The following is a 15,191-nucleotide window of genomic DNA, read 5'->3' as shown; positions in this document are numbered from 1 at the left end:
CGCTTTACGTTACGTTGCGAGGAACGGGCACCTTTGTGTTGTCTCTCCGTTAGTGCAAGCATTCTTTGTCTGGCAGTACGAAACAATCTTACCTACCTACCTACCTACCATAAGGTACCTGTATGTATGAAGCACTGTTTGTCTCAGACAGATTCCCTCGAGCTCCGAGGTGTGATCCGAAGGTTCTAAGTGAGGCTTTTGGCGAAATGTCCCGATGACAGAGTCCTTTGAACTTCGACGTCGACAGTACAGGCCACATTGGCACTTCCTTCTCCGATGGACACACGTGCTGCTGCCGTGGGGTTGGCAACTGCATGGCACAGATCGCTCGGATCTAGGTAGCTTCCAGGGCAGCGGATATGGCATGAAACGGCTCTCACAGTCCAGGTGCGGCGTCTCGAACTGGTATTGTTTCACGGGCCTTTTTTGATATGTTTGGTAGGTTTACCGGCGGAGTACTTGTGACACGCTTGTCACAATGAGCGAGCATGCCTACCCGGATAATCGATTAAAGTGTTCGAGGAGGGAATGTTAACATGTTGAGACTTTGTGTCTCGCTCCCCAGGATGTATGTATGTATCGTACAATACAATACATATAAAATTTACATCCGTACACTGACCATCACAGCTTGCTGCAAATAAACCCCCCGAAAGAGGATCTGAAACTTGGCATTCTGGGTGTTGGTTTTGGGTCCTGTTACTGGCATTAGAGTTGAGGGATGATGCGCGGCGCAGCATCCGCAAGTCTTTGTTCGTTCTAGAACAACAGGTTTGGGGAGTGATGTAATTACTGTACTACGTACCTATTCATACTGTGGTACTAGCACTATTACGGCTTCAGCACAGTACGAATCAGAGTTGCTTCTCATTACCACACGTTGAAGCCTTGGCAGATCCGAGAGGACGGGACTTGGTGGTTTGCAACCTCTATCGTAGGTCTTCCAGGTAACTCAACTAATAAGGGATGCACGGAATCATTTGTTTTGTGCCACAGTTTTGAGCTCTGCCACTGAGTCGCCACAGCACTCATCGTCCTGACTTGACCATTTTCGGCAGAGGCCCATCTTTGCGACATGCTTACATCACTCCCGCTCACATCCATATCGTCTGCCTGGTGTTCCAGGCCACTGAACCGCCCTCTTGCCGCACGGAAGGTCAGAAGTGCCACATGCCGGATGTTATGGGATGCGAGGAGATCCACAATCCGGAGGGATTGTAAGAGGCTCTGGCCGTGCATTTGACGAGGCACCTATGGCGTCTGCTCGCTAGGGCATGGCCGAGGGGCGTCTGCCCTTGTGTCGCCGGAAAACCTTACGGGCATTCTTACGGTCTCTCACGCCTTCGATGCTGATGCAAGTGTACAGTATATGGCCACCCGACCGTCTCTGGTTATGCTGTGAACTAACTCGCTTCCCGTTCCCATGCCTGGTGCCCGGTTGGTTGCTTGATGCCCAGTGTAGGCTCTGACGCTCTGGCGTATTTGTGCTGTTCCCGTCGTCTGATCTTCTGGGTACGTACTTGTACCTAGCGTCCCTTTGCAAGCACCTCTACCTTGGAGAGCTTAAACATGCATTGCTTCCTTCCCTCCTTCTCCCGACTTCCCGCTTCTCTCATTTAGAAGTCGTCCCTCGCTTACACGCTCGCTAGACGCTGTCGTTTGCTGGTTACCTTAGCCAGGACGAGGTTTTGCCTAACCTCGCACCCGCCTCCTAAGCGATGGACCACCGCTCGTTCCTCAAACGAAGTTCTTCATTTTTATCGAATCTCTTCTCCAGCGACAAAGGTAGCCTTCTTTCTCGATCGCCACACCACAAGCCGAGGGTTCAATTACGGTCGCTTCTCTGCCACAGCTACATTCACCGTGTTATCCTCTGGGCTGTCGGATCGCTCCTTCTGCTATACCTCGTCACGCGCCCCATCGGAACCAGCGTGCAGAGGGAAAGGCATCTAGCACGGATAATATTCGAGCAGGCTGGAGATGGCGACGATGCTGACGCCAACAATGCTCTCGACAACACTGCTGGCGGCCACATCGCTGACAGCAACAATGTCGGGGACACCGATGCTGACGGCATGGTCCTTATCAGCATCGATCCCGGGTCAACGAAAGCCGACAGCTCATTTTGGCGCGAGCCTATGCCCCGTTGGCTGAAGTTTAGACAGTGAGTGTTCACACCCAACCCGAGGAACAGCGAGCGCTGACCCAGCAGCCTCGACGGTTTTTATGTCGGGCTCAAGGCCTTAGTACCGGTCAGCGAATACAGGCCTGAGCACCCCAGACCAAGAGGCGAAGAATACCCTTTCCCAGTCACAGTCACGTACACGGGGTTGCCAACTCCCACCCCGTTTATACCCCAGCCTGATTACAACTCGGCGGACTACACGGACCAGTACCACCACGTCGAGCCGTGCCATCTGGACAAGGATGGGAAGGTTCCGGTCCCTGACCTTTACGCCTACACAGGTCTCATCCAGGCCCAGCCCGAGCCCGTCATCGGCTCGCATAAACTCCTGGGTCTTAGGGACGATATCTGCTTTGACAGGTTCGGCAGGTTCGGCCCCTATGGCTTGGGCTACAGCATCGAGGACGGAGGTGTGGAAGTCGGCTTGGATACTGAGCGAGCCGGGAACGAAGTTGTCTGGGCCAAGACGGGCAAGATCAACTACACCGACATCGATTGGGGCGATGCCCAGGCTCGATGCTACCAAGCCAACAAGAAGCGCTTTCTTGAACCGGACGGCCAAGAGGATCCGTTGAGGATGATGAGCCAAGGAGAACCGCCAGATAACGCGGAGCAAGCCTTCCGGGAGACGGAGCGACAAAGGATACCCCGGACAGCCGTCGTGGTGCGAGCGTACACCGGGTTTCAATGGAGCCATCACGCGATTCTCAATTTCCGAGCCATGATCTCGGAGCTTGCCCTGCGGTCTGGCGGCGAGTATGCGGTGCACTTCCTACTCCACGTCCGCGACAACAACGAAGCCATCTGGGCCGATCCGGTAACTGCTCAGCGAATTCTCGACGACAACGTACCGGCCGAGTTCCACAGCATTTGCACGCTCTGGTCCGAGGAGCAGATGCGCCTTGTATATCCGACTCAGTTTGGCCTCAGTTTCACGAACCCGAGTGGTCAGGCTATCCATGGAGTCTACCGCAGTGCGCACATGCCTCTTCAGTATTTCGCCATGACCCACCCGGAATACACGCACTTCTGGAACTGGGAGTTGGACATGCGCTGGATCGGGAACTACTACGAGCTGTTCGACCGGCTCGGGGAATGGGCCAAGCAGCAGTCGCGCGTAGAAGCGTGGGAGCGATCGGCGAAGTACTATATCCCCAGGTATCACGGAGACTGGGACAACTTCACCGAGCTCGTCCACAACGAGACCAGAGCCAGCGGGCGCCCCGCCGTGTTGGGGCCCGTGTCCTTCCCTGGCCGCACGCCTCTCCGCTCTGAGCTGGGCGGCGAGAGCTTCCTCCCGTCCTCATGCTCCTCCAGCTCCGACATGTCACAGTGCGGTGTAGGCGAAGACGCTGACCTGATCACGCTCAACCCCCTTTTCGACACCGATCAGTCGGGCTGGATCTTCGCCAGCGACGTGACGGGCTACGATACCAAGCTCCCCATCCCGCCCCGCCGGTGCGCCATCGTCACGGCGGCCCGCCTGAGCCGCCGTCTGCTGGCCGTCATGCACGAGGAGAACTGGCGGCTCCACCACAACATGTTCAGCGAGATGTACCCGGCGTCCATGGCGCTGCATCACGGCCTCAAGGCTGTCTACGCGCCCCACCCGGTCCACCTCGACCGCGAGTGGGAGCTGCCCGCGGTGGACAAGGCGTTCAACGGCGGCCGCGACCACTCGTCTAGCGGGAAGGGGAGCCCGTTCGACCTCAGGAACGAGCACAATCACAAGGGCACCAGCTGGTACTACCACAGCGAGTTCGCCGGCCTGCTGTGGCGCCGCTGGCTGGGCTATGCGCAGTATGACGGCCGGGGGCCGAACGGCGGCCGTTCCGGCGAGGGTACCCTGAGGGGCGGCAAGCAGGAGGAGGAGAGCAGCGATAGCACGGGCCGGATGTGTCTCAGGAGTATGTTGCTTCATCCCATAAAATGGGAACATCCGTCTGAGGTTTCATAACCTGGAAGGTGCCGCCGCACGTTGTGTTTTGGTTCACTTATTTTTTTCTCTTCTATTTTCATTCTTGGTTTTGTTTTTTTCAGCACTCTCTGCATAACAACGTTCCGACTTGCATAATAATGGCGTTAAGGAGCTGAGTTCACATCTGTACTTTTACCATGTACAATACCTTGCCTTTTTCTTTCCCATGTTTGGTGCCCTGGCCGGGTCCCCGGGGGGGGAGGGGGAGGGGGGGGGGCGGACCGGCCAACACGTCCGGGCTATGAAAACGGCGTTGGTCGGGATTTGTTTCAGGATCTTCCCAACACTGGATAGAAGCTTATTTTGGTACATACCGGTCTGAAGACGGGGGCATATATGTACACGTGTACTAAGGCGCAGTCGCCGATGTATTGTTTAATGTACATATGTAATTATCATGACACTAATGAGATGAAAGAGGCTGCGTTGCTCTGGCTTGGGTGAGACCCCCACGGGCAGTCTGAAAACTGGTACATCCTCCAGCCATGGCGCCTATGTGGCTATCTATACTAGCTACCTTACTTTATTAGGTAAGCCAACTACTTGGAGCGCTAGCGCTATGACGCTGTACTATGTACCAGGATTAGAGTGGTCGGCGCCAAGCTTCGAGAACCATCGGCGTCGTTTTCGAAGAGATGGAAGGCGACGGAGAAATACCACAGGGTAGGTAAATTGAAGACAGAACCTTTAAGTCACCAGGTGTTCACGCGTGATTTTCCTTCAGCGACTTCTTCCCGGAAACGGAATGGAAATCGTGGGGTAGGCGCGGGTAGTGTTGTACCTACCGGGCCGTGACAGGACTGCGGGGGTCAGCTCGGAATGATGACATTCAGCCCTGTGCGCTCGCTTTCCGAAAACACCGCGATTGCAAGTTTCCGGTTTCGCAAACAGGAAGCTAGACCTCGGTGTCGGATCCGGGACAGATACTTGACTTGTCGTGCTTGTGAAGAGCTATGCGTTTTCAGCTTGTGCCACTTCCAGTTTACTCCTCGCAGGCAGTTCAGGCACTGAAACGTGAGAGAGCTTCGTCATAGTGGAACCAGCCCGCTTGTTCCGTTGCTGACTTGCATCCGTACGTCACCCTTTTACTGTTATGATCCACATGTCAGTGCATCTGCAAAAAGGGAGTTTGACGATAGCACGATACTGTCTACCAGCAATCCAGTGTTTTATCCTAAGACAGTCGCAGAAAATAGGGCACAGACGAAAGATTGCCTCCTAGCTTTGCTTAGATATAACCCGGAGGCTTCCTCGTGTCTAAGAGGTTATTTGTGAATCGGGGCTGTCAATGAGGAGGCCAATGGAATCAGGGAATCAGAGATCTGCATGCAGGCTCATCATCACGTATCCGTAGTGTAGTGCAGAATTTATCGTGGGTTGCCACAGATCCACTATGTACAAGCGTGTGTTCTCTTCAGGTTGCACGAGCTCTTCAACATTAACTGTTGTCCTTGACACAAGATTACCTACCTGACCTTATCTGAGCAGGAGCAACCGGTTGAAGCTCTCGAGATTATCAATCCAGAAGCGAACACTGAACGCATTTCCCCGCTTTCAACCCAACGTTCGCATTACACGGCAACATTACGATAAGACTCGCCTTCGCCTTCGACTTCGGCAATCTTCTTGCCAGCTGAACCCCGTTGCTGCTGCAAGGCTAGTTAGTTGTGGTCCTTTTTTTGGGTCCGCGTGATCTGATCCCAATCTCGGCCGCCCCTGCCAGTTTCCGCGGACCCTGTCCTCCTGAACCCGGCCGGACTTCGCCGGACTTGAGGCAACTTCTCCTAGCAACGCCGCAGACCTTCATTTGCACCTGTCCTGTCCTCCTTACTGCTACCAACAACAGACCACGAGGCATCGTGTGAGCGATCTTGATCACCAGGGGACAAACTTTCCTCGATACGAAGCACGAGCCTAGCCCATCCAGTCCTTCCTTAGCTTTGTCCGGCCACCAATCCGCCTGTTCTGACCGTCGCGATTCACGATGCCCGTGATCAAGGAGCACGATCTCGTGGGACCCGCGCCCCCTGGTCCCCCGAGGGCGCGAGGGTCAATCGATGAGTTGGGAGTCTACGACGATGCGAGGACATACTATACCGCGGAGGAGCGCCACAGGAACAATCGGGCTGGGCCGCGAACACGTACCTACTCTCAGGTAGGCGACAGTGAAGCTCTCGAGTACACGGCTGGTCGCTAATCAGGATCTACCTTGCAGAATAGCTTGTTGAAACAGATGGAGCAGATGCGTATGCATGAGCCGTATAGGCGAGGAAGTCATGGTACGGGAAAGGTCCTCGACTGCAACCCGAGCTTTCCGCTGACAGCTGGTTACTAGACGAGTCTACGATCCCCCATGGCCGCCGCTTCCTGATCCAGGTCGAGCCGACGCTACAAAGCCTGCAATTGCAGGAGGACACAGACAGGAACATGCAAATCACAATTGAGGACAATGGGCCTAAGGTGAGTTAGTTAGCCGTCCGAAGACCTCATTGAAGCAGAAGATTGACAGATTGGCCGCCCAGGTTCTTACCCTCCGCACAGCGGCTTCCAACGGGCACAATCGCTTCGACGTCCGCGGCACCTACATGCTTTCCAACCTTCTGCAAGAGCTCTCGCTCGCCAAAGAGTATGGCCGGAAGCAGATCATCCTGGATGAGGCGAGACTGAACGAGAACCCCGTCAATCGGCTATCACGGATGATCCGGGACCACTTCTGGGAGGGGCTTACGCGGCGCATCGACGCTTCGAGCATCGAGATTGCCGCGCGGGATCCAAAAGACTGGACCGATGACCCTCGACCACGGATCTATGTGCCCGGGGGCGCCCCTGAGCAGTACGAGTACTACAAGAAGCTGGCGGAAGAGAGACCCGAGATCCGACTGGACGTGCAGCTGCTGCCAGAGAAGATCACACCGGAATTGGTCCGGGACATGAACTCTAAACCCGGGTTACTGGCAGTGGACATGGAGGAGGTGACGGATCCTAAGACAGGGGAAAAGACTATGAGGGGTCGGCCATTTGTGGTCCCTGGAGGTCGGTTCAACGAGTTGTATGGCTGGGACAGTTACATGGAGTCGCTCGGGTTGCTGGTCCACGACAAGGTCGAGTTGGCCAAGTCGATGGTTCTCAACTTCTGCTTCTGCATCAAGCATTACGGCAAGATTCTCAACGCTACACGGTCGTACTATCTCTTACGATCACAGCCGCCATTCCTGACCGACATGGCCCTCAGGGTGTACGACAAGATCAAGCACGAGCCGGGCGCGCTCGAGTTCTTGCGAACCGCCATCCTTGCTGCAATCAAGGAATATCACAGTGTCTGGGTAGCCGAGCCGCGGTTAGACCCGGTTACCGGTCTCTCCCGCTACCGGCCCGAAGGCCTCGGTGTGCCGCCGGAGACCGAGGCTGGCCACTTCGTCCACATCCTGGAGCCTTACGTCAAGAAGCATGGCGTCACCTTCGAAGAGTTCGTCGACGCTTACAACCACGGGAGGATCAAGGAGCCCGCGCTGGACGAGTACTTCATGCATGACCGCGCGGTGCGCGAGTCGGGCCACGACACGACGTACCGCTTCGAAGGCGTCTGCGCCAACCTCGCCACGATCGACCTCAACTCGCTCCTCTTTAAGTACGAGACCGACATCGCGCGCACCATCCGCAACGTCTTCGGCGACAAGCTGGTCATCCCGGCCGAGTACTGCGTCGGCAGCATGACACCCAACCACGTCGAGACTTCGGCCATCTGGGACCGCCGGGCTAAGCGCCGCAAGTTGGCCATCGACAAGTATCTCTGGAACGAGGCCGAGGGCATGTACTTTGACTACGACACGGCCAAGCGCGAGCAGTGCACTTACGAGAGCGCGACGACCTTCTGGGCACTCTGGGCGGGCGTGAGCAGCCCCAAGCAGGCGGCCGCCATGGTGACCAAGGCGTTGCCGCGGTTTGAGGCGTTTGGCGGGCTGTTGTCCGGGACCAAGGAGAGCCGCGGCGAGATTGGGCTGGAACGGCCGAACCGCCAGTGGGACTACCCTTACGGATGGGCGCCGCAGCAGATGCTGGCGTGGACGGGGCTGTATCGGTATAGCTTCACCGAGGAGGCCGAGCGGCTGGCGTACAAGTGGTTGTTCATGATTACCAAGGCGTTTGTCGACTTCAATGGCGTGGTCGTGGAAAAGTATGATGTCACGCGCCCGATCGATCCCCACCGCGTCGATGCCGAGTACGGGAACCAGGGGCTGGACTTCAAGGGTGTTGCTAAGGAAGGGTGAGTCTTTTCTTCAGTTCTATTTCCGTAAGCGTGAAGCAGGCAACATGGGGACTGACTGGTGTGGCACAGATTCGGCTGGGTCAATGCCAGCTACGTTTACGGCTTACAGATCGTCAATGCCCATATGCGCCGGGCACTGGGCACGCTGACCCCGTACGAGACGTTTGTCAAGGCGCTGGAGGACAACCGTGCCAAAGCTCTTGCCGAGTTGGTTTGATTTTTTGGTTGAGTTCGGGAATTGCTGTTGCTAGCGTTGTACATGCTGGGAGATGGCCTTTGTTATGGGAGTCATTCCGCATCTTTCGGTGGAGAGGGGCAGAATACTGCATATGCATATTCAGGTTGACTGCATTCGGGTTTAGGTGCAAAGGGGACCAAGGAACAAGGGGGCAGAGCCGTACGGGACCTACTAGGTGAGACGTCAGTGGCGAGAAGGCAAATGAACAGCATGGCAGCTAGACGCAATAGCTATGCTACTGCAAGGTTATCAGCTTCTGGCTGGGAATCAGGGGGACATATTTCCCATTGTCCGTTGGTGTTTTAGGTAGGTTCTAGGCTAGGTATGGCATTCAGATGCGGTCAGTTAGTCTGAGGTAGCATTTAGCTTGCGGGTCTTTAGCAGAATAGCGATAACATAAGGTAGTCCTTATCAACCACTTAGTTGCTAAGGTTTCAAACGTCATTGTGACTGCCCGCTTGTGTTCCCCTGCGCAAAGAATTTGGACAGGTCTTGCAAGCTGTGACTTCGCCGTTCTGCCACGTTCCGGATCTCTTTCCGGGCCGTTCTGGAAATCCGGGGTTCGGCAACCGCAGGAGTGGCAACCAATCATAATAAAAGTGCCAAGCCACAATCAACAAACAGCGCAAGACGGATTTCACATGCCCCGCAAAGACTTGCCCCTCTAGAAAATTTTCCCCGCCATATATGGAGAGCTGTTGTTACCCGTTCTCCGGTTGAAAAAAGTCAACTCCTAAAAAGATGGAATCAAGTACAGGTTATTACTATCACTCCTTCCATTTGGTCCTCCTGCCACGAGGGTGAACTTGAATTCGCGGGGGTTGCTCCTGGTCTCCCCTCCCCTCCACCGTATCTTTGACCCCGTGCCCTTAGCCTTATCCCGGGGACAAGACCGACTTCGGCACCGGCCAACATTCCCTGTGCGTTGCCTCCGTCGACCAATCTTTCAAGTGCCGATTTATCGCGCTCTGCCGGTCTCGTGTTCCCTGCTGTGCAGTACCTTCAGTCATCGATACCGTTCATCCATCCGAATTATTCGTGTATTCCTGAGGGTGACAGTGTGCCCGAATTCGGCAATAAGATGTGCGGCATTCTCGGCCTCATCCTCGCCGACTCGTTGAGCGTCGATGCGGCAGTTGACCTCCATGAGAGTCTGTACTATCTCCAGCATCGCGGCCAAGATGCCTGTGGCGTTGCGACGTGCGCGGCCGGCGGCAGGATCTTCCAGTGCAAGGGCAACGGCATGGCGTCCAAGGTCTTTGAGGACGGCAAGCGCGTCGCGGATCTGCCCGGGTACATGGGCATTGCCCATCTGCGGTATCCGACGGCAGGGACTAGCTCGGTACGGTGCTCTTGCCCGGCGTGAATCAAAGCTGTCTGGTTTTGTTTAGTCAAGCTGACCCCCTTATTTGCTCTCAGAGCGCCGAGAGCCAGCCGTTCTACGTCAATTCCCCCTACGGCATCTGCTTCGCGCACAACGGCAACCTGATCAACGCCCCCGAGCTGCGCAACTTCCTCGACAAGGAGGCCCACCGCCATGTGAACACCGACTCCGACAGCGAGCTAATGCTCAATGTGTTCGCCAATGCCCTGAACGAGACGGGTAAGGCTCGTGTCAACGTCGACGACATCTTCAGCTCCCTGGCCCAGACATACCAGCGCTGTCAGGGCGCCTGGGCCGCTACCGCCATGGTTGCCGGTTTTGGCATCCTAGCCTTTCGCGACTCCTTCGGCATCCGCCCGCTGATCATGGGAAGCCGGCCGTCGGCCACTGTCGAGGGAGGGACGGACTACATGCTGGCCTCGGAGAGTATTGCCCTCCGGCAGCTGGGGTTCCGGAACTTCCAAGACATCCTCCCGGGCCAGGCGGTCTTCATCCAGAAAGGCGGCCAGCCGCAGTTCCACCAAGTCGCCGAGGCCAAGGGCTACTCTCCGGACATCTTTGAGTATGTCTACTTTGCGCGGCCGGACACGATCATGGACGGCATCTCTGTCAACAGCAGCAGGCAGAACATGGGCGCTAAGCTGGCTGACAAGATGAGAGAGGTTCTCGGCGAGGAGGGTATCCAGGAGATCGACGTCATCATCCCGGTACCGGAAACCAGCAACACGGCGGCGGCCGTTGTGTCGGAGCGCCTGGGCAAGCCCTTTTCGAACGGTTTCATCAAGAACCGCTACGTATACCGTACCTTCATTTTGCCCGGCCAGAAGGCGCGGCAGAAAAGTGTTCGGCGGAAGCTGAGTGCCATGGAGTCCGAGTTTGAGGGGCGCGTTGTCTGTCTGGTGGACGACTCGATTGTCCGGGGCACTACCAGCAGGGAAATCGTCAGCATGGCCCGCGAGGCTGGGGCGCGCAAGGTCATCTTTGCAAGCTGCGCCCCGCCTATCAAGCACCCTCATATCGTATGTTCCATTCAGCAGTTAACCTCTTGAAAAGCAGCACCTAACTAGTTGCGCAGTACGGCATCGACCTGGCTACCCCTCAGGAACTGATCGCGCACGAGAAGACCAGGCAAGACATCGCGCGGCACATCAACGCCGACGACGTCATCTATCAAGACCTCGGTGACCTCAAGGCCGCTTGCATGGCGGTGGCGCCGGGTGGTAAAGTTAAGGACTTTGAGGTCGGCGTGTTCTGCGGCAAGTACAAGACGGAGGTTCCTGAGGGCTACTTTGAGCACCTCAACGAGATCCGCGGCAAGAAGCGGAAGATGGCCGAAGAGGCGGGCACCCAGACCGCGGTTGGCAACGGCGGTGCCGTCAACGTGGCCAAGCGCTCGCTCACGGATGGGAGCGCAGGGCTCGAAATCAGGAGCCAGAATGGTGCCGATGGCGGCGTGGAGGATAAAAACGCGGGCATGGCGAATCCTAACAACCGGCAGGATATCAGGTATGTCTTGTCATTGCTCTTTTGAGTGGCTGGGTGCAATTGCTGACATTGAACTGCCGTAGCATCCATAACCTGGCGAACGAACCGCCCACCCAATAAGAGGTGTTTGACTACCCAGGGAAGGTGGATTGGGGTATTGCACATAGACAGATACAGGCCGTGTCCTGAGTAATCATGTCTTTCCCAGGACATGTCGCATCATGGCGGGATTCATAGCTGGCGGCTGTTTGTGTCAGTTTCGTCGGCAACATAGACAAGGATAGTTTAGGGATGGAGCAAACATGTAATCAGGGTTCTCTTGGGAGTCTTGACGTGCTACCACAGTCGTCGTGTAACGCCGGGGGGATATTACCTCGCTCCAGTCTCTGGCCCTCTTAGCTGGGATATTGAAGCCATCTACATCAAGTCCTGTGCCACCCCAGTCACTACATGCATAGGCATACATGAGAACACATTCTCGTCTATTGCAAAGACATGGTAAGGAGTTCGACTAGGTGGTGAACAAGGCAATCATTAGAAACGGCGAGGTAAAACTAGAGGAGGCTCAGACTTGAGGATGAAGACAACTAACTACCGATGTAAGAGCTAGCTAGATACGGTCTCAAAGGAAGGAAAGCCACGGTGGGCACCTCAGAACCGGAGCATATAGCAAAATGGACGAAAAATACCAGAGATACGTGATGGAAAACAGTAGAAAAAGAGAGTCGTTCGACGGGAATTGAGCCCGACGTGGGGGTCGAACCCACAACCTTGAGATTTCGGAGAACTCCTTAAGAGTCTCACGCTCTACCGATTGAGCTAGCCGGGCAGGCTATTATTTGATGTTGAGGTCGGGTCAGAAGTTTGTTCCTATAAGGTCAGCGTGAAATCAACAATTCCTAAAACCACTGCACAACCCTCTCCTTTACCGCCAGGAGACTTCTGGAGGGAGATGAGCAGCTGCCTGCTGGAATTATTTAGGTGTCACTGCACGGCTTCGATACCCCCTGAGCTTCTAGTACTAATATACTCAGTCGAGGTGCCATGGCAACGAGGACACCGCAGACTGCATAAACCCGCCCCCTTTTCTCCTAAGCTCAATGCAATACCATTGCCACATTGGTGAACGGTTTATTATGAGACTCTCTGAAATGGTTACGTGACCTAACTAACAAAATGTAGTAAATACTTATGACCCTATACTCTGGAGAACATGACCGAAAGTTGTTCTGCCACGGTGGTGGTCGATCCGCCCTTCTGGGGCAGACTGACTTGCGGCGACAGGGACACGTCATGAACGCTCGCAGGCTGCCCGGCCCACAGAGAAGTCGATGAGTACTAGTAGTCCAAATTGGAAGGAAACCACAGGAGCATCTTATTCCCTTCCCCACTGTTAACTTCACCGTACCGTTCAGGGGTAGCCAAACCAGTCGACAAATAGACACATTTCCTCCGATTCTCAGCGAAAAGCTGGGGCGATGAGGAAACCCCTATCAAAACAATGGACCATCGGGGACAAACATAGGAGGGGCCGGGCGGGGTAAAGACAAAATGGCTGTAAATAGCCCTCCGGCCAAAAGAAACGAAGACCCCTCCCCTCCTCCTCTTAGGAGAGTTTGACTCTGCTAGGTAGAGCCTTTGGTAATTCGGACGCAAAATAGGAGACAGCGGAAAGAACAGAAGTCGAGACAGCAAGGGAACCAGAACTCCATTTCTCCAACGGTAATAGGCCAGAAAAGTAAAGCAAAAGTAAAGCACGAAGCCCGTCCCGCCCACTCCATACTCGCTTTACCCGCTGTATCCCATCGCGTTGTCAGCTGGCTGGCTGGGTATCCTGCGAAATTGCTGCCCGCAACACAACGCTCTACAACCTCTTCCCGGGTCTGCCCCTATGGAAAGGCGACAACCCTCTCCCACTTAGGGACCCAACCGTGACATATGCCAACCCTCCCTCGTTCTTGTATCACTTCCCCTCTTCACCCTAGGCAAAGCAGACAGTCTGCCCCTCGTCACCTCTTAGACTTATCAGCCGCACACGCACATCACCTCTCCTTTCCTCCCTCTCCGACTCCTCGTCATGGTGACTAAATAGGACTCGCCGGGAAACTCCTCACTCCGCCACCACTGCTCAGATCCCCGCTCCCCGTCCTCCTCAGCGCCTGCGACATGGTCTCGATGGCAATCTCCCCGCTCACCGTCGGACCCCCCGCACCCAGCGCCAGGCTACCGTGCTGCATGCTCATCATGCTGGTCGGACTCCCGAGAGGTTTGCGACTGGGCGACATCTCCAGGCCCTTCACCGACCCGGACTTGCTCGTGGGCGGGCTGCTGGTTCCCGGCCCGCCGGCGCTAGAGACTGGGGAACGGATGGGCGACGGCGAGCGGTTGTTGCGCCCCCCGCCCATCGAGGCGAGGGACGTCAGGCCGGCGAGGTGCATGCTGTCGCGCGAGCCGGCGCCGGCGGGGTACTGCGCCTGCTCGGCTTGGACGACGTCGGCAAACGAGATGAAGCTCAGACGGCGGACGTCGGTCGTGTCGAAGCTGCCGTAGTTGGACGCCGTGTCGGTCGCCGGCGCCGTCGCAGCCGTGGTCCGTTGCGCCGAGAAGGCGGCCAGCTCGTCGGCCCACGAGGGCTCGTGCGGCACGAGGCCGATGCCGCCCGCGACGGCGAGCGACGCGGGCTGGTGGGACGTGTGCGTGATGATTTCGACGTTGTCCGGGTCCAGGTGGTCGTCGGTGATGGCTTCGGAGGACGCGTCGAGGACGGGCGGGATGTAGTTCTCGGTCTGGATGTGCGAGGGGATCGCGGGTGAGTTGGGGATCAGATTCTCTTGCACGTCTCGTTCGAATATTTGGCTTCCGGCGGGAGAGGAGAGGCGCGGCGAAGAGGCAAACCCGGAACGCCCTGGCGAGGAGGGCTGCATACGCCTGTGATCTGTTTGGATGGGTGATGTAGTATTTGCCCGACCGGTAGTCGGCGCGGGCTTGCCCGTGGAAGTGGGCTTGGATTGCGACTTCGCCGAATCGTCTGCCTTCTTCTTCCCAAAACCGAACAAGCTGCGCTTCTTTTTCTTTTCTTCTCCGTCTGCTGTCGCTCGCGGGGTCACGTTGCCCGTTCCCGGCTCGGACTCAGGCTCAGCCAACGTGGGCACCGCGGCCCTGCCCTGGGCGGGCATCGAGGTCGCCAGGCTCATGCTGTCGATAGGCCGAGATTCGCGCTGCTTTCAACACAAGATGGCTCACTAAGATGGCAAGGTCCTCGCGGAGCTGTTGTATGCAATCTGTTAGCAGGGAGGGCTTATAGGTGCAGGTACAGCTCTGAGGATCCCCCAATCTCCCGGCGGAGTGCACCCGCAGGCACTGAGGATGAAACGGGTGTCTCGCGACAGGAGAAGATGGCGTGTGGCCCGTTGGACCAGTTTGCCGATTCGCCGCAAATTAATCACTTGTAAAGTGGCCTTCATGTATGGGACCAATTACCGCGGCAAGAGATGAGAACGGTCGTACCTTGCTCGAGACCCAGCGCGGTGCGACCAAGAAACAGTTGAGCGAATGCAAATTTGGAAGTGGTCGATGCTGTGTGTTAATGTTTGGCGTACAGCTTTTGGCGGCTCGGGCGATACGCGCAGCGTGACGCAGGAAGGCCGGGCGGCT

At 56.2% G+C, this 15,191-nt stretch overlaps 4 protein-coding genes and 1 non-coding gene across 5 annotated transcripts; 3 read left to right on the top strand and 2 right to left on the bottom strand.

The window, feature by feature from the left end:
• The first annotated feature begins 1,410 nt into the window (after positions 1 to 1,410).
• B0T15DRAFT_94588 (uncharacterized protein) lies at positions 1,411 to 4,205 on the top strand. Its single transcript, XM_062871477.1, has 3 exons — positions 1,411 to 1,512; positions 1,650 to 2,164; positions 2,213 to 4,205. Exons 2-3 carry the CDS (start codon positions 1,719 to 1,721, stop codon positions 4,140 to 4,142), a joined length of 2,376 nt encoding a protein of 791 aa, XP_062723807.1. The 5' UTR covers positions 1,411 to 1,512; positions 1,650 to 1,718; the 3' UTR covers positions 4,143 to 4,205.
• Positions 4,206 to 6,147: 1,942 nt separating this feature from the next.
• Positions 6,148 to 8,647, top strand: B0T15DRAFT_482873 (glycoside hydrolase family 37 protein; the record flags this gene model as incomplete). Its single annotated transcript, XM_062866131.1, has 5 exons — positions 6,148 to 6,318; positions 6,379 to 6,442; positions 6,499 to 6,623; positions 6,686 to 8,427; positions 8,500 to 8,647. 5 exons carry the CDS (start codon positions 6,148 to 6,150, stop codon positions 8,645 to 8,647), a joined length of 2,250 nt encoding a protein of 749 aa, XP_062723806.1.
• Positions 8,648 to 9,346: 699 nt separating this feature from the next.
• Positions 9,347 to 11,988, top strand: B0T15DRAFT_410236 (nucleophile aminohydrolase). The gene is made up of 4 exons (XM_062865369.1): positions 9,347 to 10,010; positions 10,088 to 11,071; positions 11,128 to 11,558; positions 11,621 to 11,988. The coding sequence occupies exons 1-4, from the start codon at positions 9,750 to 9,752 to the stop codon at positions 11,655 to 11,657; spliced, it is 1,713 nt and encodes a 570-aa protein (XP_062723805.1). The 5' UTR covers positions 9,347 to 9,749; the 3' UTR covers positions 11,658 to 11,988.
• Positions 11,989 to 12,279: 291 nt separating this feature from the next.
• On the bottom strand, positions 12,280 to 12,366 carry B0T15DRAFT_t44. Its single transcript has one exon. It is a non-coding gene; the product is annotated as a tRNA-Lys (tRNA).
• Positions 12,367 to 13,142: 776 nt separating this feature from the next.
• B0T15DRAFT_94316 (uncharacterized protein) lies at positions 13,143 to 14,867 on the bottom strand. The gene has a single exon (XM_062871476.1). The coding sequence runs from the start codon at positions 14,729 to 14,731 to the stop codon at positions 13,622 to 13,624; it is 1,110 nt and encodes a 369-aa protein (XP_062723804.1). The 5' UTR covers positions 14,732 to 14,867; the 3' UTR covers positions 13,143 to 13,621.
• Positions 14,868 to 15,191: the final 324 nt, after the last annotated feature.

Source organism: Chaetomium strumarium (genome assembly GCF_033439665.1).
Source record: "Chaetomium strumarium strain CBS 333.67 chromosome Unknown B0T15scaffold_2, whole genome shotgun sequence".
In the NCBI taxonomy this organism is placed as follows: domain Eukaryota; kingdom Fungi; phylum Ascomycota; class Sordariomycetes; order Sordariales; family Chaetomiaceae; genus Chaetomium; species Chaetomium strumarium.
This window is presented reverse-complemented; position numbering and strand designations above follow the sequence as displayed.

What these genes read in the sequence shown, in the direction of transcription:
- B0T15DRAFT_94588 (XM_062871477.1), top strand. Translation starts at nt 1,719, where the DNA reads ATGGACCACCGCTCGTTCCTCAAACGAAGTTCTTCATTTTTATCGAAT. An exon ending in CGTTGGCTGAAGTTTAGACA is followed by an intron (nt 2,165 to 2,212) that starts GTGAGTGTTCAC and finishes CTGACCCAGCAG; the next exon opens with CCTCGACGGTTTTTATGTCG.
- B0T15DRAFT_410236 (XM_062865369.1), top strand. Translation starts at nt 9,750, where the DNA reads ATGTGCGGCATTCTCGGCCTCATCCTCGCCGACTCGTTGAGCGTCGAT. An exon ending in CGACGGCAGGGACTAGCTCG is followed by an intron (nt 10,011 to 10,087) that starts GTACGGTGCTCT and finishes ATTTGCTCTCAG; the next exon opens with AGCGCCGAGAGCCAGCCGTT. An exon ending in AACAACCGGCAGGATATCAG is followed by an intron (nt 11,559 to 11,620) that starts GTATGTCTTGTC and finishes GAACTGCCGTAG; the next exon opens with CATCCATAACCTGGCGAACG.
- B0T15DRAFT_94316 (XM_062871476.1), bottom strand. Translation starts at nt 14,731, where the DNA reads ATGAGCCTGGCGACCTCGATGCCCGCCCAGGGCAGGGCCGCGGTGCCC.